This window comes from Leguminivora glycinivorella, chromosome 6, assembly GCF_023078275.1.
Source record: "Leguminivora glycinivorella isolate SPB_JAAS2020 chromosome 6, LegGlyc_1.1, whole genome shotgun sequence".
Lineage (NCBI taxonomy): Eukaryota > Metazoa > Arthropoda > Insecta > Lepidoptera > Tortricidae > Leguminivora > Leguminivora glycinivorella.
In genome coordinates, this window is record NC_062976.1 from 26,218,787 (window position 1) to 26,244,270 (window position 25,484).

The 25,484-nt window shown below is 37.7% G+C and overlaps 1 protein-coding gene across 1 annotated transcript in view; it reads left to right on the top strand.

Annotated features, from left to right (window-relative positions):
* Positions 1-25,484, top strand: part of LOC125226881 — a 128,161-nt gene that overhangs the window by 60,579 nt on the left and 42,098 nt on the right. Inside the window, exon 2 of the mRNA XM_048131039.1 lies at positions 7,241-7,377. Within this exon, the coding sequence (XP_047986996.1) occupies positions 7,243-7,377 (135 nt within the window). The 5' untranslated portion in view covers positions 7,241-7,242. The remainder of the gene's footprint in view (positions 1-7,240; positions 7,378-25,484) is intronic.

A 25,484-nucleotide genomic window follows, 5' to 3' on the forward strand; every position in this document is an offset into this window, starting at 1 on the left:
ACATACTATTAGGACTCATATCGGAAGACAGGGAGGGTACTTTTGCAAAACAAGCGGGTGGCGGAGATATCAACATGCTTGTTGAAGTAGGAAATAAAAAAATGGTTTTTGTCATGTAATCTAGCAGTTATTTATATAAAAATCTTGCTTTTATTTACTTTCACTCCACAAGATATGACTATAAAACTTTGTTATCATATGTTTGTAGTTTCTAATAAGAAATGAATAATACCTGAAGCTTCAACACTTGTAGGCACTTTTCAGCGTGACTTAAAGTCGTTAAGTATAACAAAAGAATGTGTAAAATCCTGCAAACAATAATTTTATTTACACAATAATCATACACAAATCTTACATAACTGTAACCTTCACCTAACCAAACTAGTGATGCATGCGTGCATGGGTCTACAATTAAATCATTTGTGAACGGAAGTGGGTATCTGTGCAATCAGATGTTCCTGCTAAATATACTCTGTTACAACATTTTCGCCTGAGGAGGTCCGCGATCTATAATAAAGCTGTATTGCCATATTTTGAAGGCCTTGGTCGGCGCTCAGGGTCGTCTTAAAAAGCCAAGTGTAATGTGTATGTTGGTATGTTTTGTCTGCACCTCTGCTCAATCCGATGTGTGGTTCGATTTGGTCCATAAAGCTTGTTACTGCATTCAAAAAAATCCAGTAACCAAAGAAATTGCTGAAAAGCGGATCCATGCTAACACGCAAGATAAAAATGGTGATTTTAGACTACATGAGTTAGATGAGTTTACACCCACAACAAAACTGTTTACGAATTTCAAGCTTCGGCTGTCACAATATATTCGATTATGACGGTAAAGACGTGTGGCTGTGTGTGTACTCTTTACGTTATAAACTTGCGTGCATATGCTTGTGTATATATAAGACATTATAAACCACGAGTACCAACAGTAGCCGTGAAATATATTTTAACTGCCAAAGCTCTCATAAACATCGTAACACGCCTCTATAGTCGTCAGTTTTTTAATTGTTCCAATGTTTGTCAGAGCTTTGGCAGCTCCGACTTGGCGGCTGTAAGTACATGCCTATATTGTTGTGCTACTTCGTTTGACAGTTCCGCTCGTGTTGTGATTGATTACGATATGTTTAATTCGTATTCAATTACTCTGTAATTTGCCGTTTGGGCAACGGTTAAATGAAATCATGTCGACTGTGGTATGCTAATACGAAGAGAATTTATGATAACTAATTTTATCATTTATTGTAAGTGTTTAAGTATGAATGTGGAGGCAATAAACTGGAGAGGAAAACCAAAGAAAAGATGGATGGACTGAGAGATGATATGAAATGAAAGCAAGTGGATGATGAGATGACGGGCGATATGGAATGAAAGGTATGGAAGAGAAAGACACAAGACAAGACCCCGAATAAATGGGATAAGGGTAACCGAATGATACATGCGGCACTACTAAAGGGGTATGAGGATGAATTGTTGTTAAACTATCAGATCAAAACATACTTATTGTCCTTAAAGCTAATCCTTTTGAAGAAGAAAGTGAAGAAATCACATTATTTACAGTAGTAATTTGCGTTTAACGATCGCCTGAACTTCAAACTAAGAAGTCCACTTTCAAGTTCAAACAGTCCCGTCACTTACATCGTACTTAAACGTAACTTTAGTACCCGCCTCAAGTCACAATAATCTTTCTTTCCCTGTGATAAAGTTTACAATGGTACATGTATTAGGAATGCCCTTTGGCAACAGTTAATATAACGAGTCGGTAAAGGGCGCTTGCGCAGATGTTGCGGATGCGCGGGCGGTTAGACACGCCCTCATGGTGGACAGTCAGCATCATACGTAGCGGATCAAAATACATTGATAGATAAAGATAGAATAAAGAAAGAAGAGTTCGAAGGTGGTAGATATTTGTAGTGCATTGTTTCATCGGCTATTGATCTGACTGTACCACCGCAGTTGTTACCTGAATAATCTTAGATTTTTTGCAATGTGATGAACTCTATCAATGTTTTAAGAATAATTGCTGTTTGTATATGAAAATGAAAATTAAATGAAATATTTAATGAATGAAAAATGAAAATGAAATATTTATTTTTCAAGTAGGCATATTACAATGCGCATATGAACGTCAAATAAAGCTACGCCGGCTCTAACCCTACGCCTCAGCCTCGAGAAGATTTCAGTCCCCCCTCAGTTGGGAGGGGGGTATCCACTATGGGACCGGCAAGAAACTCGGCGGGCAACTTCTTTTCAAAACATTACATCTTATAACTAACATGCATTAAATAACAAGATACAATTTAACATGCAAAAGTATTCATCAAAGAATATGAACAGACTAGGTACTCTATGGAAATTAATTTCAATAAATTATATTATTGCTTAATAATACGTCGTTCTTCTTCAGAGAAAACATATCAAATTGTCACAGAAGAAAAAGATAATATGAATCTCAATATCATTAAATATGTAATTTACCTACACAACATAAAATATAAAATATTTGATGTGCTTTCTTATCTGAACTGTGTCCTCTATACATAATACAATTATTTTAATTGCTATTCGTTTTTTGTAGTTTCTGGTTCGGGCCATGCATGTTTGTCTGTCAAATAGTCCTCGACTCTGTAATAAGCCTTTAACATCAATGATTTTTTTAAGTAGTTCTTAAGAGCTGGGAGGGGTAATCTCAAAGCAGTGTCAGGTAACTTATTATAAAAATGAATGCATTGCCCAACAAATGACTTCTGTACTTTACGGACACGAAACTTCTTTATGGCAAGCTTATTTTTGTTTCTAGTGTTATAATTATGGATATCAGAATTCTTAGTGAAACAGTCTAAATTCTTAACAACATAAATTATACTATCATAAATGTATTGGGAAGCTACAGTTAAGATATTAATTTCTTTGAAGAGTTCTCTTACTGATTCACGTGTTCCTAAGTTGTAAATAGAACGAATGGCTCTCTTTTGTAATACAAAGATAGTCTGTATGTCAACTGCTTTGCCCCAAACCAGAATACCGTATGACATTACACTGTGAAAATAACTATGATACACTAGGCGAGCTGTCTCAACATTAGTCAGTTGCCTGATTCTCCTAACGGCGTATGCGGCTGAACTTAATTTGCTTGCTAGTTTCCTTATATGAGGACTCCATTGTAGATTTTTGTCCAATGTTAAGCCAAGGAACAGTGTTGTATCTACCATCTCTAAGCATTCATCATTCAAAAGTATTTTTGTATCGATTGGTTTAACATTCGGCAGAGAGAATCGAATACATCTGGTTTTCTTAGAATTAAGAAGTAAATTGTTGACAGTAAACCACTGCAGTACATCAGCTAACGTGCTATTAATTACATTGTAATCCGTAGATTTTCGGTCAACATTAAAAAGCAGTGATGTATCATCAGCAAAAAGTACTATTTCACAAAAGTTTTTTACTATACATGGCAAATCATTTATATAAACCAAAAACAGGAATGGACCTAAAATTGAGCCTTGTGGCACTCCTAATTGGACAACAGTCCCGCTAGAGCGAGTTGTGTTAACAACTACTGTTTGTGTTCTATTGCTAAGGTAAGAAGACATAAAGTTTAGGGCATTTATAGACAAACCATAGTGTTCTAATTTCAAAATGAGCGTTCCAGTATAGATACTATAACCTAAAGTATAACCGAGTATGAAAGAAACTGACACCTGTCGGTAGTCTGAAATATCAAACTATTAAATTAAATTACTAGGTAAGGTGTTCTTTTATTTAATATCACGTATTCCTATTCCTACGTGATTCGCAACTAAATCTGTAAATTTGAAACATATGACATGTTACGGGGTTAAAATATATGACTTATAAAAGTTACGTGCAAAATGACAGTGCCACCGACGACTTTCTGACCATACTACTATTCAGCCCTAAACTCATTATCAGCGAACCAAATCTCACAATAGATAGAAGCGTGACATACCGTCACACACTCGACTGCCCTTTCTTAAACCTTATTCTAACTACGTACGGTCTTTTAAGTAAGTTTCTGTATACGTGAGGATACAAAAAGGCTGTAAGCGTCAAGATGTTTGGCATTAATTATAGATGAATAGCGCTCCGCGGGGAGCAGGTACTCTGTTCTTAGAAGGGATGGAGGGTGTCCATCCCTTATGCTACTATGTGGTGGAGTATGCGCGAAGTGGATTGTAACAAGTGTCACATGGTAACACTTGTCTTGTTAAGTTCTGAGGGTTTACCGCGAAAAAGGCATTTTGATATCGTTATCTGCCTCTTTAGCTTTTGCGTTTGAGCGATAGAGTGGCAGATAAAGAAAGTTCGGTCGAATCAACATTTTGAAATTTTAAGAGTAAAATGAAAAAAAAAAAAAAGATTTTTAAAACGAGCCAATAATGAATACAAAATAATAACTATAAACCAACAATAAGTACTTACGTACATATAAATATAACTCTTTGTTGTATTTCCATGCAAGATTACTCATACATATAATATAAATAAATGAAACAAGTATGTGACACATATTACAGGGCATAAACACATATATTTATACAATTCTAGTCAGGTAGTTATTATTACATAAAATTCTAATTAATCACTGCTTACCTTGTAACAACTGGCATACATACTTCTATTGTCCTGATATACCTAAGCGAAGCAGACAGACATTCGTTGAACTACTTCCATAGTCTAAATACCTTGCAGAATGAATGGAACAAAGAAGTAATGATTGTATAGTATTGTCCCAAGCAACTACCTATTTCCTTTAGTTCAAGTCAGAATCATGATCATACACTGTGCCAGTACTTGGACTTTAGTCGGGCTCTGTCATTTTATTAAACCAGGCAGCGTAATCCTGAATGACTAGGTAATCCTATTATCGAAAAATTGTTTTTTATGTTCTTTGTTCGGAATATCAGGTACCTATGATACCTAATCAACGCTAATCGAAATTACCGACTTGCCACGTCACAGTTCCGTTAGAATTAAGAGTAAAATATTTACTTGGTATCGCGATTTCTAATCATCAGAAATAAATGCTATATGCCTAATAAATAGGTACTCAAAAAGTGACTATTTCCTCAAATACCTCAAGACTGGAAAGAGTTTAGTTTATCGAATCATTTTTTTTTCGATACATTATGCGCGTATTATTTTCATTCAGTGACAATCCAACTTAAAAGTTAAAATACTGTCGACGATATTTAAACCGTGTGTGTGCCGGCGCCGGATGCAAGGTCACCCGATCCCAAACATGTGCGAATTCTCGCCAAAACCAGAACGGATCATATCATCAACATTCGGGGCAGGGCAGTAAAATGCTTTATTACAGTCATCGTCATTTTTATGACAATTAAAATAGAGCCAAGGTGATGTTCGGAGAATTTAAAAATTGTTATAAAATATTACAGATAAACAGAGCACACCCACGTTGTAGCTGTTACTAAAAGTCAATTGGCACAAATTGGGAAGTCTGGAAAATATATTAGTTTCATTCAAATATATGATTTTCCCCTACATTTTAAAAGAATCTCGAATAACTGTAATTCGTTAGATCTAAAGATTACTTTAGCGTCCTCATTCTACAGCAATTTGTCAATTGTCACTGCAGACAGCCAATTTGGCGTATTGTCTATATTTCTGGGTAAGTAACGACAGTCGTTAGGTCTAGTCATTTACCGCAATTGTCGAAACAAGGCGACACCTGTGTACTTACGTTATTTTGTCATAAATTTAAGAAACATCGAAAGGATTCGAAATATTTTTTTCTCTGTAAGTAGACCTCAAGAGCTTATTTACAGTGACGTCATGTAGTGACATCAAAAGTACCTAAACATAACAAAGTTTAAAAATAAAGCAGTCTTACCTCTACCTAAAAATTGCCAATATCTTTCCTATACTTACTTGCAATTTTGAAACGAACCTAAAACCACAAATCCGCTAATCTGTGCCAAATAAGTGCAGTTACAATAGGTCGATTATCGCAACAACTCCTTCCAACCCAAAAAGGAGTAAAGTGCATGTAAACATAGGCGCTTACGTCATTTCGGTTGTATGTGGTGATCGCTTTCGATCGCGTAATGTAATGATGTGGGTGACCGGCGAGAGTAGTTCAAGGTGGTCGCCACCGCAGGCTCTGTAGCCGTAAGATAGTTCACTTTACCGTATACCCTACCACATAAATGTAAACTTTAAAATACCCATGCATGTCAAATATTAATTCTAGATACACATACGCTTCGTCAGGATAAAAAATGTCTTTTTTGACACTTACGTATACATTATAAACTCCTCAGTGTCTGAGTCTCATCGTATCTAGAGCTATGTAGCTTTCGATGTATTTTAAACTTCGAATCGATACATGGACTGCATTTCGACTGCAATTTGTAGATATTACATACATACTCTGCTCTGCAGCATCAGGCATGCAATAAGCGGAAGTCTATTCAAATGTCAGTCACATGCTCTAAATAACTTTAGAAACCAACAAAGTTTTCCATAAGTGAATTAGCTGTAGTAGTGATACGATATGCGTGAAGCCCACGGCATCGCCGCTATATCCTGTTAAGTTGTTACTAAGTGCTTTTAATTCTGGCACGCTTTCCTCATGTTCTGCAAAGTCTAGTTTCTGGGAAAGCGCATTCTATAGTACCAATAAAACATGATTATGAAGAGTAGGTACTCGATCTAGTCAACACTCTAGGCTAAATACTATCTTTTTGAGGGAACATAGAGAAGACTGTTCTTATGAATTAAACGTATACTCGTTACAGATTGTGTGATTTATGATGATGCGCAAATTTGACAAATCTAACAGTCTCCCCAAACATAAAGACGCAGAATCGGTTTTCCCCTAAAAAATTGGCTCGTTAGTATTAAAATGCGTACGGATGCGTTCAGCGACGACGACGCGGAAGCGTCTTAAACTCTTCGTATTAACAAGCTTTTTTTTATGATAAATGGGCTTACTCTTGACCAGAGACTAGCCAAAGGCAAAGACGTGGCCTACGAATCCTACGATGGAGTGAGCTCGCCCAGAAGATGCCCGTTCACCCTTGATTTGATTTGATTTGGTGGCTATTTTTGGTCAGCTCAGAGCCGTTTCGCGTCGATAGGTTTGTCGGCATGATAATACGAATCAGATAACGTATCTTTGTGGCTGATATGATCTATGCGTGCTAAGTTTAGCAATAAACCGTTTTTCTCTGATCGCTAAAACGGCCATGTTTGTTTGCAGACATGCTGAAGCACGTGGCGGTGTCCCCGCACCGCGCGCGCGCGGACTCGGTGAGCCTGGCCTCCTCGGCCTCGTGCTGCAGTCTCGGCTCGCTCGACCACCGGCACGACTCCGTCGGAGATCTGTCGCAGAGGACGGTGAGTTACTATTACTTCCCTTTTTTCAGTTTCTTCCCCACCTTAACCAACGCTTCATGATCGTATCGTAGCTGTCTCTTCCTATCGCACCTCTGTAGTGGGACTCCGGACCAGATTTCTCTTCAATCGCCACGTAACGTCAAAGATTTTTACTTCGGCTAGGCCGCCTTGTGGTATGGAAGAAAGAAAAATCTGGCTGGCGCACACTGGCTGCTTAGATGGAAACGATTGCGGATCAACCAACTCTTCACTAGGCTTAGTAAGAACCAGGGAAAATAGGGTAGTTGAAGACAGGCACATATCATATTTGTCTGCTTTTGACCAAAATAATAATAAAGATACCAAATATGAGAAACTAAAAATATTTAAGGGATCATTTAAATCTTCGATACGTGCGTAAAATGACATGGCATAGCCGAGGTTATTTCAGGCATCCGCACACGAGAGGTTAAATACTTGCACAGCATACTATGTTGATAAGTTCGATTAAATCAATGTATGAGCAAAAACATGCAAGGAAAGTGTAACTAATGTACGGTATTGTCTAGTCACTTTATGATCAGTTTACTTTATGAAAACGCACTTATGCGTAATACTTTCATTAGTCTTTATGACATCTCTATCAGAGCTCTTATATCATGACGCAATTGCAGATTGAACAAAAACGCCAAGTAATTGACTACGACATGTTCTATCTTCCATCAGCATTAGAAAGCTAAACGTTACTTGGAATAAGACCTTTGACTCCAGCAAATTATGTAAAAAGAAAAACCCTCATTTCCTTTAACAGTTAGCATTACGATTGCTCAAATGATGCTGTAATTGTTTACGTATGTATGAGACTTTGTCGTTGCTACTTTCTTTCCATGTAACTAATGAGCATGTAAAGTCAGATATAGACTAGGCGACAACTGTTCTACGATACGTCATTCACAAGCAACGTCGGATGAAATGCTGCGATTTCGTTCGACATGTCTGGTGACACCATGACGCGCCTAGGAAAGTGACAGTGACATATCAAGTGACGTCAATACTAAATGAAATTATATCATGCGACGTCCAGCGACGTTGCTCTAACCTAACTGGCCCCGTAGCCGAATGGAATTTCTGCGACGCCGAACGCCACAGAAATGCAGTCTGGCTCTGTCATGTTGCGCCAATATGCAAGAGCGAGAGAGATAGGCGACGGGGCCTGAAGTCGCTGACGACACATATCGCCTCGTGGGACATTTGTCGCCTAGTCTATCCCCTGCTTGCCTCACGAGAGTCACGAGGCCTTGACCACGAGTAAACTTTGTCGCAGGAAGCATTGTTGACTTTAAAGGCCAATATTTTTGATAGTGCGTTATCGGCGTTTGTTTAATTGAACATTTTCGGAGTAAATATTAGTTTCCTCCCTTTTGGCCTCGATATCTGATAACTCTATATTTCTCTTTATTATTAATACCGAATGAATTAGTTCTTTAGAATCTCATTTGACTTGGCATCTTATTGATGATGTTTAATATTCTTTTACCTTAACCTTAGGTATTGCAGTATTTCATAATTCATAAGTACTTACTTATGTTTTTCAATCAAGTCAAGGCAACATTAACTCGCCTCGCGTGCGGTTAATCACTAATTAGTTTTCTATATTAATATAAACACATATTAAGAAATCCTGGGAAGAGTTATGTGAATTTGCATGGAACTCCACAATAGTTATATTCCATTGTGTGGGCAATAATTCACAAAGAATGAGAACAATTGGGGAGTTATGGAGAAATACCTCGCGGTCTGTGTTGAAACGATTGTGTGTCTGTCGCCCGCCCTCTAATTTTATATCTGGGTATCTTCAATTTTCAATTGTGTTTGGAAATTTTCGAGTGAACAACGCAGAAGAGAAATACAATTTCGTGAGTTATGGGACTTACATATGGGTAAAGTATGTGGTTCCTATGGTTGCATTATTAGTCTACTCAAGTACTCAGTCACATAAATGCTCTATGGCTTGACGAAATATGATTAGGTTATGATTAAGTCCATGATTTTATAATTCAATTGAAGTAAAATACTCCTAGATTTCAACCTTACTTAAAACCACCGGTGAACAGGTAGTTAAAATTCCTAATTCCGGTACATAGACATCTTGGCAATGTCATCACCACTTTCGTGGCCACTTATCTAAATTTGCTAATAATGGATAATGGACTATTCGTTTAGTCTGCTGCGACTGTCTTTTGTCTTCATCTGTATTGACATAATAGGAACTTCCGCTGAGTTTATCCGTTATCTTGATCTCATCATCAGATGGCTGTGGCTATAATATCAAATTTAGTATTTACTTTATACATAATTATACAATCTCTACATGGTCAGAGCACCTACGGCTAATGTAGAAAAATAAAAAACCAAAACAAACACATAAAGAAAGACATTTCGCCGAAGGTATGGCCCACAGATATTGTCAGATATGAATATTCATTATGTATGTTATAGCCCCAAATTTATTTTATTAATAGGATTCATGTAGTGCTATATGACTAGTAACTATTGCTTCATAACAGGTACCTATTCATAAAACATCGATTTTTTTCTTTCATAAGTACAAGTTTTGACATTGCACCATTAAATTAAACTAAAGCGTACTAATTAACTAAGCGACACTGACATTTTACATTTATCTCAATTTTAAAGGATATAAGTATGTAAACAATTAAATTGCAATTTCAACCTTTATACAGTATTCATTAAGTTTATAATGAAATGTTTGTTCATTAGATGCTTTATTGTTTGCAATGAGTGATGACCAAGTGAGATAGGGAAGATTTCTCGATTGTTCAGCTCGGTATGGTTTTCAACGATCTGTTCAGATAAACAACGTCCTAAGTGCGTTTTCACATTATCCGATCCGATATCGGATGTCGGACCGATATCCCATACATTACAGGCGCCATCTTGGATTTTTTCTATTGAAATCCTTCCGACATCCGATATCGGATCGGATAATGTGAAAACGGCCTAAGAACCAATGATTTTATACACAGTTCCTATCGCTCTTTTTTAACCCCCGACGCAAAAACGAAGGGGTGTTATAAGTTTGACGTGTCTGTCTGTCTGTCTGTCTGCCTGCCTGTCTGTCAGTTTGTCTGTCTGTCTGTGTGTGTGTCTGTCTGTGGCATCGTAGCTCCCGCACGGATGAACCGATTTAGATTTAGTTTTTTTTGTCCGAAAACTGAGTTAATCGGAAGTGTTCTTAGCCATATTTCATGTAAATCGGTCTACTATGCCGCGGTCGGGGGTTTTTTCAAAATTTTAATTTTGTGGTTAGGTTATTTAAAGTGCGGCTGTGACTCCCTGCCGAGGTTTCCTAAAGTTTTGAACGGGGTTCTTCAAAAGCGCTTTTAGAAGGTTGGCAACTTCGGATGTCGAAGGCTACACGGTGACTGTTTACCAAAAGGCGGGCTGTATGCTTGTCGTGGTATTAAGAAAAGTAGCTCCAAACCGCTGCACTAGAAAAGTTGTATGTTACAGAGCATGATGTGTAGAAAAGTGAATTGTTGAGCACACGTGCAGGCGTGGGAGCATTACAAAACGGTGGATTTGGACAGATGGTCCGAGCAAGTGTACTCGGCCATTTGTTTTTCGAATATAACCACAATGGGAGCTGTGTGCTAGTTTACTTTACATGTTGGTTTTAGTTTGTCTTTACTGTCCACACTTTTGAATACTTAGGTAAGCCCACGAAACAATTTTTTTGACTTGACTAAAGTGGTTTACTTACAATCAAAATTTGTTTGTGCTTAGATGATCATATCTCAGTTTGTATACCTATTACATTATTATAATATTAAATTGAAGTCATAGTAAGCGCACAACGCGCACATGGCACCGCTTCAGGCGTCTGACCTTTTTGTCTACATCTTCAAGAAATATACAACCCACACAAACACATGGCCAATCTGTGCTAACCACTGTCAGCACTGTTGCTTAATTTAATAATTTAGAGCTTTCTTACTCACAAATTATTTAAAGGACTGATTTAGTTACTCGTAATATTCTAAATATGGTTTATATTTAAATATGCCAAGTTGCCCGGCGATATTACCATGAGAATTGAGATGACGCATTTGTACCAAATTCGTATGTTTAATTTTGGACACGTGGGTTAACCCTCGGGTTAACCCTCTATTTTCGTTAGTGCAAGTGGCCCTTAGCTTACGATGCTGTAACCAACTAGAAAATAATTTTGGGTTTGGACGCCTTTGCCATGCTCAAAACATTTTATTTTCTAGAATAAAATTATTACATACATACATACATACATACAATCACGCCTGTATCCCAGAAAGGGGTAGGCAGAACACATGAAACTACTAAAGCTTCAGTGCCACTCTTGGCATATAAGGGGTTGAAAGAAAACGAAACTGTGACTGTGATAAAATTATTGTTGTACATAAATGATTTACTTCCTTAAAAGTAGAATGAAACCTATTGTATAAATTCCGTAACCTGTCACCTGTAATCTTATAATTATTATCGATAATTTCCTGAAAAATAACCAATTACATACCCATTATCCATATGACACGGAAAACCACAAATCGCTAGGTAATAGTGACTATAATTAATCGTACATCCTCATGGCGTAATCGTGCGGCATGCACTATTGCATGACTGCATCCAAAACATGACACACTATCCAGGTACCTAAGCAGTAAGTACTCAATCACTACGGTCAAGGTTTTCATTTCTGTACCCCTTTTTACTTATATTACGAGACCAGGGTGGCTAGCCGAATGGCACAATCGCTCACGAAACGCTCACGAAACGAAGCGCTAGTAGATATCTATCTCTATCGCGCTTGCGTATTGGCGCGACAGAGCCAGCGGCGTATCACTTTCGTTTGGCGTCGGAGAAATGCCATTCGGCTACGGGGCCTGGCTCGTGAGCGTTTGTGCCATTCGGCTAGCCACCCTGGGTGCGTAGCCGAATGGCACAAACGCTCACGAAACGAAACGCTAGTAGATATCTATCCCTATCGCTCTTGCGTATTGGCGCGACAGAGTCGGACTACGTTTCGTTTTCGTTTGGCGTCGGAGAAATGCCATTCGGCTACGGGGTCGGACGGCTTTCATATTGATTCTTACTGTGATAAGGTACGAAACGGGCAAGTTCATGAATTTGACCGTGATGTACCTAGAAAAATATTTTTTAATCATATGAAATCTTTAAAAAATGGATAGAATGTCGAGCTAAATATAATCATTAAAATCGCTTGTGATAATTACTTTATATTATAAGTTATACACATATTTTCACACACTAACTTGTTAGAATTGACAGTCAGGTTCACAACGCGGGTATTATTTGCCTGATATAGACAATAATCTATATTATGGCTCTTTCTACACTTCCGGATCACAACATCTATCCGTATTATCAATGAAATATTCCCATATAATGTTAATGAAGCGTGCAAGATACCATATAATTTTAATAAATATCACTCCAGATAAAATATTCGCTCCATGACACGCGAGTTCATTTTCCCGGCGTTAGATGTCGCTTTTTACACCTGACAATGGCGCCCACGCCCCCGATTCGAGTTTCCCATGGTTTCTTAGATGATTAGCACACCACGCGATCGCTGCGGTATCGACAATCATGTGAATTATCCCGGACGGCCGTTCTAGTCGCTGCGCAAACGCAAGCGATCCCAACTAGCGAGAAAACCATTCTAAAACCTGCTTTTAATCTCTAATAACTTTTAATTGCTATGGAGCTCTCTTATCTTGGTTCTTCTGAGACTTAGTGTACAGTGGTCTTGGAATGAAGTGTTAAATTTCATGTTTTTGCGTGTTAATGTGGGCTCCAGATATGTTTTCCGCGAAATATGTTGTAGATGAATGTGAAATAACAATTGTGCTGAGACTTTCTCATTATTATTGTGAATTAATTAAATTAAATATCTAATAAAATTATAGTATATTATATGTAGGTGTTTGCATTGCATACCGGCCTAATAATTACGGATTTTGATTGATATGTATGAAGATGCATTATTAATTAGGAGAATGTACTCGTAGATTGAACAATATTAATGTAAATACAATAATTACAATCCTTCATTACTTTCAAAATTAAAATATAGGTACAACACTTTGCTACTCTCATAATATGTTTATGTCACTTTTTTATATTGATTTTTAAAAAGGTTAACAAGCTCACAAAAGTGCCACTTGCGTTAACCATACAAATCATCAAAGTTCGCCTCATTTGGTTCACATAAACGCACGTCTTACATTCCAAGAGATGCTCTAAATGCCATTTTAGTAACACTTAGTAGCATTAAAATCTTGGAGACGAGAAAATGCCGATATGATATTTAAGACTGTTGAGCAAGGTTTAGTTTGGCTAGGTACTTCGTAATGTCTAGTGATGTGACGTTTTTATTTGGTTCCAGGGAATATTCTGGAATAGGTTTAGAGTTTTCTCAGTGCATAGTTTCCGGATGTAGGTACAATACAATACTCTTTATTGCACACCTCACATAGTTTACAAGTAATGCACAAGAAACATAACCCAAATAAACAGAGGTAACAATAGGCGGTCTTATCGTTCAAGAAGCGATCTCTTCCAGACAACAAAAAAAAACGATAATTGTCATGAAAATAAAGGTTTCATAAGTTCTTCAAGATTTTTTAGTGGTGCGGTAAAACCTCTGGTTTGGCTTGCCATATTGGTATTCCGCTGACTCACATCCCCATATTTACTATACCGACGCCTGTCTTGATTTGGTTTAGGCACCAAATCAGTTATACTTCTATCCAACTAGTCGATCAGGCCTCAGCCTGGAGCTCAAGTTAGGTTAGTCCTCTGTCTGTTTTCTATGAACGTTTTTCGTTCTTATGAGCGGTAATATCTTGAGCATAGATCCTTTCGCTAAACCAGCCATTCAAAGTGTGCTCCGCGGAGCCCTAGGGCTCCGCAAAACATCTCTGGGGGCTCCGTGTGAACTTTGGTTGACTGATATGCGACTTCAACTCTATTCCATAAAACCAAAGATTCACCAATTGTAAAAATAAAAACAGTTCCATGTAATACCTCACATTAGAATCTAGTGATTAGATTTTACTATTATGATTAAGACTTATTAAAAATAAAGATTGCTGTAAACTATTTTTTTTATTTATTTAAGGGTTCCGTCAGATATTTTGCTTTCCAAAAGGGTTCCATGGGAAAAGAAGTTTGAGAACCGCTGCGCTAAACTATCCCCAATATTCCCGGTAATATTCCTCGTCCCAAGTCTCATCATCATAGTGGACGTATTGTTCGGTTTATTATTCTGTAGCGAGTTCAGGTATTCCCCCGAATATTTCTAATATTCCCGGTACCTTTCCCCGTCCCAACACTAGCGACGAGAGATGTGAGTGCCGCGCGCGCCGGTTCACACGGCTACATGTGCATCCTGCGCGCACGCATTGTTCGGTTTGTTTTTCTACTTCGCCCATTGTTCACGCGAAATGCATCTGTGGAATATACAAATTTAGAGCGTTTTTGTGAGTAAGTACTTTTTTGAGTGCATGTGTTTTTAGGATGTCCCAACGGAAATCCGGAATAAATCCTTGCTGAGATTTTTGCAAAATCAACAACTGCCTATTTATTTCATGTCTACTTCTTCGTACATGTCATGAACTTAGTCAATAAGTTAATTTCATTCAGATTCAGATTCAGATTCAGGGGGTAACTCCAGCCAGCAGATCCTGCTGCAAGGACTAGGAAGGGGAGACTACAGGGGGAGGAGATTTTGATACGCAATAGCGCTGTAGGCTCACGTGACTCTGATGATTGAGCCTAAGAGGCAGCGAGTCGTTGGATATGTCTGCGTCACATCTCACCGACTAAGACTCGAACGCAGAATCAGACAGAGTACGTTTGCAAACCGGCTCATTGCGCAGCAACCCCTGCTGCCCCGCCGTAGGCCCCCGCAGCCTGTCCAAGACACCAGAGCACCCAGTAGATAGGGTTGGGAGTGTAGGGTTTGCAGTCAGGATAGTAGGAGAGACGGGAAATTTGGAGCCGACCCGAATACAAGGCATCGTAAAGTCAGCGTTGGGTAGATAAATACTATACTTGGTGTGTAATAAATATTAGGTGTGAGGATATGTGACTGCATTTAAAATACACCTTCCCCTTTGTCTCACTTGTCATTTCTTCGTCTCGGATGTATCAGACGGAAGCTGGCTAGCTTCCGGAGGGGCTTCTCCCGTCTTCTTTTACGGTTTCAGAGCCAGCTTGATGTCGTTGCACGTTGTAGTTGTGTTATTTCAGCGATAGTGGAGTATATCGGTAGTTTTCTATAACTCCACGGATCCCATGTATATTATTCTTCTTTGTCTTAATTCTTCCATAAGTAGTCTCTACGCGTGAAGTGTGTAAATATTGGTTGATTGCTACATTGCCACTGTTAGGATCACCCACAACACTTTACTATACGTTAACTAAACAAATGACACTAAAAATCAAAATGTAAGTAATTGTTAAATTTCGTAAATATTTCACACTGTAACTGCTTTCACTGTAAGATAAAACTGAGGCCAGCATTCTGAAGACATTGTAGCATAGTTCTCAGTTTTGTTCAACCGGCTGCGCAGCCTTAAGCCATTCTTGATGATGAGAAGAGACAGAGTAGTTACCTATGTAATAACTACGAAGAGGGTTGAGTTGAGCACTGTTCAGATAATGAGTTATTTTTTCTGTTGCTTATTCTCGTTGATAGTTTCATTTCATGTCATTCTTTGTGAACTCGATGTATTTCTTATTTCTTGACAGACGACACAAACACGTGAGGTTTAGTACAAACAGTTTGAGTGTCCATAATATGAGCAGACTTGGCGAAGTAATAAGGGCTCCAGTAACGTTGTCCTGTTGTGGGTAAGTGCAGAGTAATGTAATAGTGTTGCTGGTTGTAGACGTCTACGGCGATATGTTTGATAACACGTCCGCTGATGGGATAATTAAGAATGAATAACGTTTTAAAGCGCTGATGCAACTATGTATTACCATTTAGGCAAATAAGGGTTTATGTATTTCTTTGGTATCTTCTTGTGACATCTAATTCTTCAAGCTCATAAAAGACCCTCACAATTTTAGGCCTATACTTTCACGGTGCATCCATTCACCACAACACATATAGCATTAGATACACAAGTTCACTTAAGGATAACACAGATAATAACAACGACAAATTATGTTAGTAATAGTCACTTCATCTACACTCGAAATCACTTAATAAGTACTATACTTCTGTTAGTACCTACTATTTTGACTACCACAAGTACCACAACACTAGATCGCGCCCGTATGTATTCATGTAGGTACCTAAAACTGAGAGAATAAAAATATAGTTTAATATAGTTGGCCGGTTTAGCCTGGTCTGGTAATAAAAGCGATTGTTATATTTTTCTCTAGTGGGTAGCGTGGGTTCGAATGCCAAATGGGGCCTATTGTCTTAGTTATAAATTTGCGTCAGGAATTTGGAAAGACATTTGGATGAAAAGGTTTAATGGGGTTTGCAGTTATACTATCCTATGGTCGGGCGGCCGGCCGTTAAACAACCCTATATCAATAGAGTATTGCATAATTTATATCCTTTTTGACCGTGTTTGGCAGAATAGCGGTGACTGGAGGCCAGATGTGTGCGTCTTTACAAGGAAATTGTCTTGGTTTTTTTTAAGAAAGTAATTTATCCTTTTCTTTAATGGGCAGTTATTGGCTTGGTTTATGGTTTGGAAGTGCAATGTGTTATGTTGTAAAAGTTGCCCAGATAGTTCAAGAAAACAGCCCGTGTTTTTTTTTCCTTTTTTGAGTCTCAGATACTTGTTTGGTATTTCCAGCTAGCTATGTATCATTGGGGGTTGAGTAAGTACCTAAGGTGCTATTTATGTAAAGCTAAGTAAAGTGAAATTAGTATCCACAATATTATAGGTATGTTTTCCAAACTAAGATATTTCGTTACAGTTCTTAGTTAAAACGGTACCAAAGATATGATATAAAGTGTTATACAGCGCAAAAGCAATGGTAATTTTAATGCTGACAACCTGGTCAAATAGACATCGCTATCGGTTTTATTGAGACCAACAGGCCATTTTAAATCAACTTTCCTGTCTAGTGCAGAACCGTAGCGCTAGTTCTAGACACATAACTTAATTAACTAATATGAACTATGCGGCCCGCTTCTAATACCCGGGCCATGGAAATTGCGTAGTGGAAATTTTAGCTAATACAGTTTAATTGAGGTACCTGGACTATGTGACCTGTCTTACCTACCTAGTTACTAAAATACTCAGGTATAATCATGGTAACGTCACGGCTATCGCTCAACGATTCTGCGTTAACATTGACTATGTTAACTTTTGTTCTCGATTCATTAATTTAAAACTGATCAAATAAGGCGTTACTTAAGATTAGATTCAATAGGACTATAAGATTAGCCGTGACTGGCTCTTTCAGGCTAGTGACAAATAATCTTATCTTAAGTCGATGCTAGATTATAGATTTGAAATCAAAGTTAGGTAGGTAATAATAATAAGTTACTTAAAATGATAGCGTGTACAAATGATAGGTATACATTATTGAATGTTTTGCTTGGTTATTCTTAAAATGTAAATTTAGTATTAAGGACATAAGTTTAGTACAGTTACATGATATTTGTATCCGATTTACATTTTGTTACCTCGCCTAGAAACAAATAAATAATTACCATTAGATTGAACTATGTGGAATACAAGCATAATATATTGTGTTGTGCTTATTAAATAGTCAATAAATAGTCGCGTTATATAAATTAGGCACAATGTGTATAATTAGCTAAAACTGGGCGTATAATTGTAATCAGCTGATATCCCTTTCGTTGAGGCTTAACAACTCGGTCAAGCTAAATCTAGTTAAATAGGCACCTAAACCTAGGAGCACCGGTGTTAGCGCTAAGTAAGACTTAACAGAGATGGAACGAGCTCACCAATTTGGTCGCAATGAAGGTGTAGTTAGGTTGTAGTATGGTTGGGTATGGGCGGCGCGACGACGAGAGCCACCGGCACTTGGCTTGATTCGCTACTAAGTACTCCTAAGTATAGGTATTTAATCTAACACTGTCACTAAAAATTGAGCAACTGTCACTGTAAGTATGTAAACACACTGCACACGCTTGTGGTGCGGGAAGAAGCTCGTAACTCGTACTGCAGATTGTCTATTTGGATGCTACTGGGTGTTTTTGGTCTCGCACTGTCTCTATAAATTGAGTAAATAAGAAAACACACGGCACACTCGTAACGCGAAAACTATAAGCTCTATACATTTTAACACTACTGTCACAAAAGTCTGAAGTTAGGTACAACGCGTCGCGGGAGCTTTGGTCGGGTCGGGGTGCGTCGGCGGTATTTAGATGCACGTGCAGCGGTTGCTGCACTTGGGATCTGGCGCGATGGGTGTCTATTGTTTCGATGGGTTTTTACGCGTTTATGAGACTTGCTCCGGACACGACCGTCCACCACGGCGTCCCAAATGGTTCTCCACTTAGTCAATAAGTTAATTTCATAAAACTAAATGATTTAATACTTATTCAATCACTACCTATTCAAGAAATAGTATGCCCATAAATATTGTTACGATCTGGAGTAGTTACATATACTCTAAGTTTTGTTACACATTTCTGTGGCTAACCTCGAATTTTTCAGTAATTACTCACTGGTAGGCAAAGTTTTAGCTATAATCACTTAGAGCATACATCTATGCCCTAGAGTTGTCAACTTTTCCCCGATGTCACATAGAAAGTCGACCGGAAGTGAGTCCTGCGCCCATTGGTCGTGCAATTAAGCCATTACTGCTTCCGGTGTCAAGCGGCCATTGTGCGGTGACCTTTCTCTGTTGTCAACATTAAGGCGACATGGCGCTAATCTGCATATGGATAATAGAACGATGGAGGAAGTCGTATGGTTCCTGATCTGTTGCCTAGGGGAAATTATTTGTGATACCTTCCTAGATATGTATTATAATATTGACTCTCATTGTAGAATCTATCTGAAGATTTGTTATGTTAAAATAACCAAAATGGTACTTACTCTGTACCTTAATCTGCCAAAATAAGTAAAAAAAGAGGCATTCTCTTAAATCTTGCCAAGCTTTAAAAGACTGAGGAATTCTATCAGTTTCAATCGCTCTGCTAATTATGGAAATTGCGTTCATATTCTCCATGACGAGCGGGAGCTTACAAATTACCCTCATACAAACAATTGTAACGGCACCACGCCACCCACGCCGTACGGACATGTACGTAAATACGTAGTAAGTACGTGCAACGAGCAACAAGAGCTAGCGTATCAAATGAGCCACTCACTCACGCACGGTGTCATCAGAGGATGCCCGTGCGCATGCCGCAGTTAACGCATACCTACGCAGTAGATTAACCTCTCGTCTGACTCTCAATTTCTCTGTTTAGCAGCAGCGGCTGGACCATACAAGCCGATTCCCACCGGCTTGCCTAAAATTTATTACTATAATAAAATTTATTACTATAATAAAGTTTAAAATATATATATTAATAATATAAGTATATAGCTGCAATAAAGTACCTAATGTTTAGGTAGGTTTCTTTTAGTGTTGCCTAGCAGAAATTTTCACCAGCCGCCACTGTTGTTTAGTACGGATTTCTGCATAAAGATGCTAAAGAGCTTTTTTCCGAATCGATTTATGTCTGTGCAGCACAACCGAGGTTAGATACCACGAAATTTGTAAACAACTCACAAACACACAAATTACAAGGTTATGGTTAAGTGTTGTATGTTTCGGGTGTCCATGGGCGGCTGTGATCGCTTACCATCAGGCGACCTGTCTGCTCGTTTGCCTCCTATCCCATAATAAATATCAAGGTTTTTCGAACGATCGCTTATAAATAAATCAGTACCTACCAGTGGTGGCTGGTGAAAATTTTTGCTAGGCAACACTGTGCAAAAAGAAACCTACTTTTACATTAGGTACTTTTACTAGTAATCAATTTTAGGCAAGCCGAGTCGGTGGGAATCGGCTTGTATAGATCAGCCGCTGCTGGTTACCTACCTACTAAAAAAACAGTAAGTTTTAAATCTATTTTATCAGTTTCAACAATGAACTTTTTGATATTAACTAAATAAAAAGGGTATACATGACCATGCTATGGGCATTAGCCCACGGCATAGGGCTGTGAACAATTTAAAATATGCTCCATAAATTTTCTTGTGAAAGTTTTGAATACTGTAAGATGGAGTACTGCTTGTATTTATTACCTGTGGGAACTCCGACCGAAGATAACGAAATGTAATGATCTGGGCAATCCGATATTTGTCTTTATATAATGTTAGCCGTTATACAACTTTATTATAATCCACTTGGAAAGCACTTTCTACTGAACGTTTCAAATGTCAAAGCGATTTTCATTCATTCTCGCTTTGTTTTTTAGTGATAGTTTAAAGTTATTAGCCTTGGTCTGGTCAATTATTTGAATTATATCCATTAAACCGTTATATGACATGAAATCTTTGCGCGCAAAATTGAATATTATTACGGTGGCATCCAATTTATATGCACTCATGCCATGCTAGTGATATTGAGGTCCATAAGTGCATGCAATTCTAAACATAACATCAATCAAAATGTTGTACCTACTACCGAGCATCGACTTAGGTGAACTTGAGATCCTTGACAGAAGTACACTACTTAAAAAATATTAATTTTTGCAATTGAGTCAACTGAATGTTAGAGTCGTCAGACCTTGTTCGCACTAGTATTATCGTCGTCCCATATGTTTCAGAGCGATCAACTTTTATTTTGGGGTTTTACTCAGATATTTGTGGTCAGGTATTAACTAAAAGCGGGTAGATTATATTTATTTGTCTACCCCGAACATTTATATAAATTAATATCGGGTAGTTTTGTGGTGTTTACATCTCCGGTGACACTTTGCTGGAACGTCAGTCTTCCGCGACCACGGCCAGTGCAACCTGGCCGAAACGTTGGGAAAAAAAGTAAAATAAAGCCCCATTTAGATGGTACGAGTTTTTCGCCTCAAACGTACGATTATCGAAGTACGAGAAAAAATATCGTATCATGTAAACTATGCGTACGATATCCCACGAGAGGGGGCGATAATCGCCTCGCCTTTGATATTTGTATGTCTCCGTGTAAACAAAACACATATGCGAGAATCGTATACGAGTTTATACGCTACTCAGTCGAAATGAATTCAGTAGAAATCATGTAAAACATGGTGTTTTTATATTTATAGCTACCTCTCAGTAACTGCTAAAACCAAAAATAAATTCGGCTTATTAATATTATACAGTTAATGTTTACCTACTGACATTTTACCCCATATATCTATGGGGCAAAAAGCCTACTATAATTTAAAAAAAATGTTATTTATATTCTATGTTTAATAATATCCTAAACCTAATCGCAAGTATCGCAACCAAGATTTTATTAGCTAGGTAACGCTACGGTCGAAATCATTATTTTCCCTATTGTATATTATTGAGACCTTCATAAATAATTTATAGTGTTTTTAATATTATTGGGTACTATTCATCTTAAATTCAAATAAATCCAAGGTAAATTATACCCAATATTATAAAAAAGCATATAATATATGTGTTTATAATTAATTAATTAGCAACTAGGCACGCAAGTTGACAGGCAAAACTCGTATGAAAATCGGTTCGCTCCGATTCGTGCGATAATCGCACGTTCGAGAAAAAATGTCATACGAGAACCGGTTTAGACGAGTCGAGAAATGTTATGGAAATATCTCCCGAAAATTCTACTCTCCGTCTAAACTATTTCGCCTGGCGATAATCGCCTGGCGAGTCTCGCATACGATACTCGTATGCGAGTTTTTATTTCTCGCACTAATGTAAACGTTTTCGTACGATACTCGCCAGGCGATTATCGCATACGATAATGTCATACGAGTTTCTCGACCAAGACGGGCGAGAAACTCGTACCATCTAAATGGGGCTTAATGTTAATTAATCGCGTTCGAGCTGTATGTGACTTTAAATATGTATACAAAGCGCGAGAACTTAAAGTATTATATTTGTGGAAATACATATCTGATGTCGTTCCGATATACATATCTGATGTCGTTTGTAATAGTTTACATGTAATTATTCCGTTTTGTTTCTAATAGTGCGCGTGCGCAGACAAGTGACATGACATCACGTAATGCTGCGTGCATGACACATCAGAATTCAGAATGTGTTAGTGTGGCGAGGGCCGTAAGGATCCTGGAGTCAATCGATTCGCGGGCCACATGTACTTTGACGTCATTTGTCCTAGTCACACTTGTTGACTAAAATTATAAACAGTCTGTTATCTCATTTGGCAACTATTCGAGTGTTAGCAATAAGAGCTTTTTTTCGAAGGCAGTACAAAAGTGTCGATTCACCTCCTATGCCTATTATAAACAGGTGGTAAGTACATAATTAATTAGATGACTACAACTCATTATAATAAAATTGCTCGCTAAATCTGCTTTTCTCAGAATAAACAGTAAGCTGTTTATAATGCAAAATTGTAAGTAAGTATAGGTATTTTATGATTGCTAATAATTACAAATATTACAAGAAATCTACAAACCGCTAGATTGTATAGAAATTAGAGATGGGCCGAATACGGACTTTGCCGAATACGAATATTCGGCCGAACATTCGGTTCAGCTGTTACAGAACCGAACATTCGGTCGAATATTCGGTTGCGCCATATTTTAAAACTCTAAGTTAAAAACTTTTCAATAATTGGTAATGGGTACATTTATCTTATTAAGGCTCTTAATATTCCTATAATTTAGTGCAAAAAAAAATGGATTTTGTTACTACGTTACGTTTACATGCTACGCTATTTTTACTTTTTCACAAAATTATTATATTTATATTTTCACGCATTTTTTACTCTTTTTAACTACCAAAGGGACCTAAGAATGCTGAAATAGGATGTCATTATCCGATGAATTACGAAACAACTTACGCTATTTGTTTACTTGTGTATTCGGTAAATATTCGGCAATATAACCGAACTATTCGGCCGAATACGAATATTGAGAAACTTGCCGAATATGCCGAATACCGAATATTCGGCTCATCTCTAATAGAAATACACGTGTTACGGTGACTAACTGATCACGTTCCTATGATTGTGCCAAGAACTTTGGTCAGTTGTAAAATCTATACGTTTTATGAGAAATCTAACCTGCCTTACTTCATGCATAAAGAAGCTCATATCCATAAGAAAATAATTTTCTGCGTGGGTTGTGTGTGTCATACCTGCGTAACATTGTGTGAATTAGTTCATAAATCATTATAAACCACCTGTTTACATGAGAAACAGACGGAAGTACAAGAAAAAAATATTAGCATCCGATCTAAAGGTGACCTCGTCGACTCATCATACTATTATCGTTGTCTTTTCTTAGATTTTTTTGGATATTGCGCAAAAAAGTCAATTCAATGACGTATAGAAATTTCACGCAATCTCGGGAGAAACAATCACTTCTTCTAAAGACAAACTGTTGTAAGAGCACAGAACTCCATTCTGGGATTCATAGAATTCATTCGGCTACAGGTTTACATATGTACCGTGCTATAAAATTGTAAACATTTTCATTAATTAAAAAATACTAACACATTTGATAAACATTCTCAGAAAGTTTGGTAATAATGACTACAAATTACGCATTATTTATGCAATAGCTCAATAGTAAAGCGCAATATATCTGTTATCATTGACTATAAACATTAGACACGTTACCGATTCCCGTACCAGAACCCGACTTAGATTTAAGAACTGGTAACGGTTTTGATCTTGATTTTGCCTTAAAGATCTCTCTGTGATTGGTGCATGCATAATAAAGTTAAATTCGTGAATCAAATAGAATGCGCATCAATCAAGACGATGGTCAAGATCGTATCCAAACCGGTTCAAAATCGTAACCTTAAAATCGGGCTCCTGTTATCGCTGAATATAAAGTAGAAACATACTTAATACATGTTAACGGCTCCCAGATCAAAAGAACCGCACAATAGTTACAATGGTAACACTGGTAACAGTGGTAACCCAGTTGCAACATGTTCTTAGAACAGATAGTCTATCAGGAGAAAAATAACTGCATTCAGCGCGGTGCAGTCAATAGGAGCCGAATTTGGGTCAGTCGATAAATGCACAAACATAAAAGAAGATTAGTAGGAAAATTGTTATCTTTCTTGATAACTAAAGTATTTTTTTCTGTGAAATAGGAAATTGTAGCTATTGAATCAATTATTTTGATGACCAGGCTGCTGTGTATCATTCAATTCATTAAAATTTATTTCTTATATATTCCATTGCAACCTCAATAAAATTATTCGGAAATTTAAGTAGTAAAAAAAATATACAAGCGTCGTCATCCTCCTTCCGTTATCTCAGCTTTAGCCACGGCTCAGAGGAGCCTGGCCCCGTAGCCGAATGGCATTTCTGCGACGCGAAACGAAAACGAAACTCCGCGAAAGGTAGTCTGGCTCTGTCGCGCCAATACGCAAGAGCGATAGAGATAGATATCTATGAGCGTTTCGTTTTGTGAGCGTTTCGTGAGCGTTTGTGCCATTCGGCTACGTAGGTACCCTGGGGTCCGTGTTGACCACTAAAAATCTAAAAACGTATTGCAATTGAAAAATAAAAATCTCTAAAATCGCTAATTATGTACGTAGTCGTAAATACATAATATATGTGTTAAGTTGATTAGTTTAAAATACGCTTTATGTATACAATATGAACATTATAAACCACTTTAAAGTTAGTGAATACGACGGAAAAAGTATAATTTTTCAGTGCGTTGACCTTTCTAGTACCTAATGCACCGATGATTAGTCATGTCCGTCGTCAAGGAAAAAATGATTGTGACAATTGTAACCGCCGGGGGGCCGATTTTTGAATCTCACTGTCACTAAAATACCGGTTGAAAACGGTGAATTGCCTATTATTTTCAGTGTCAATTTTCTGAATTCGAACGCGTGAGACTCAAAAATCGGTCCCCTGGAGCCCGATTTTTGAATCTCGGCCATTCG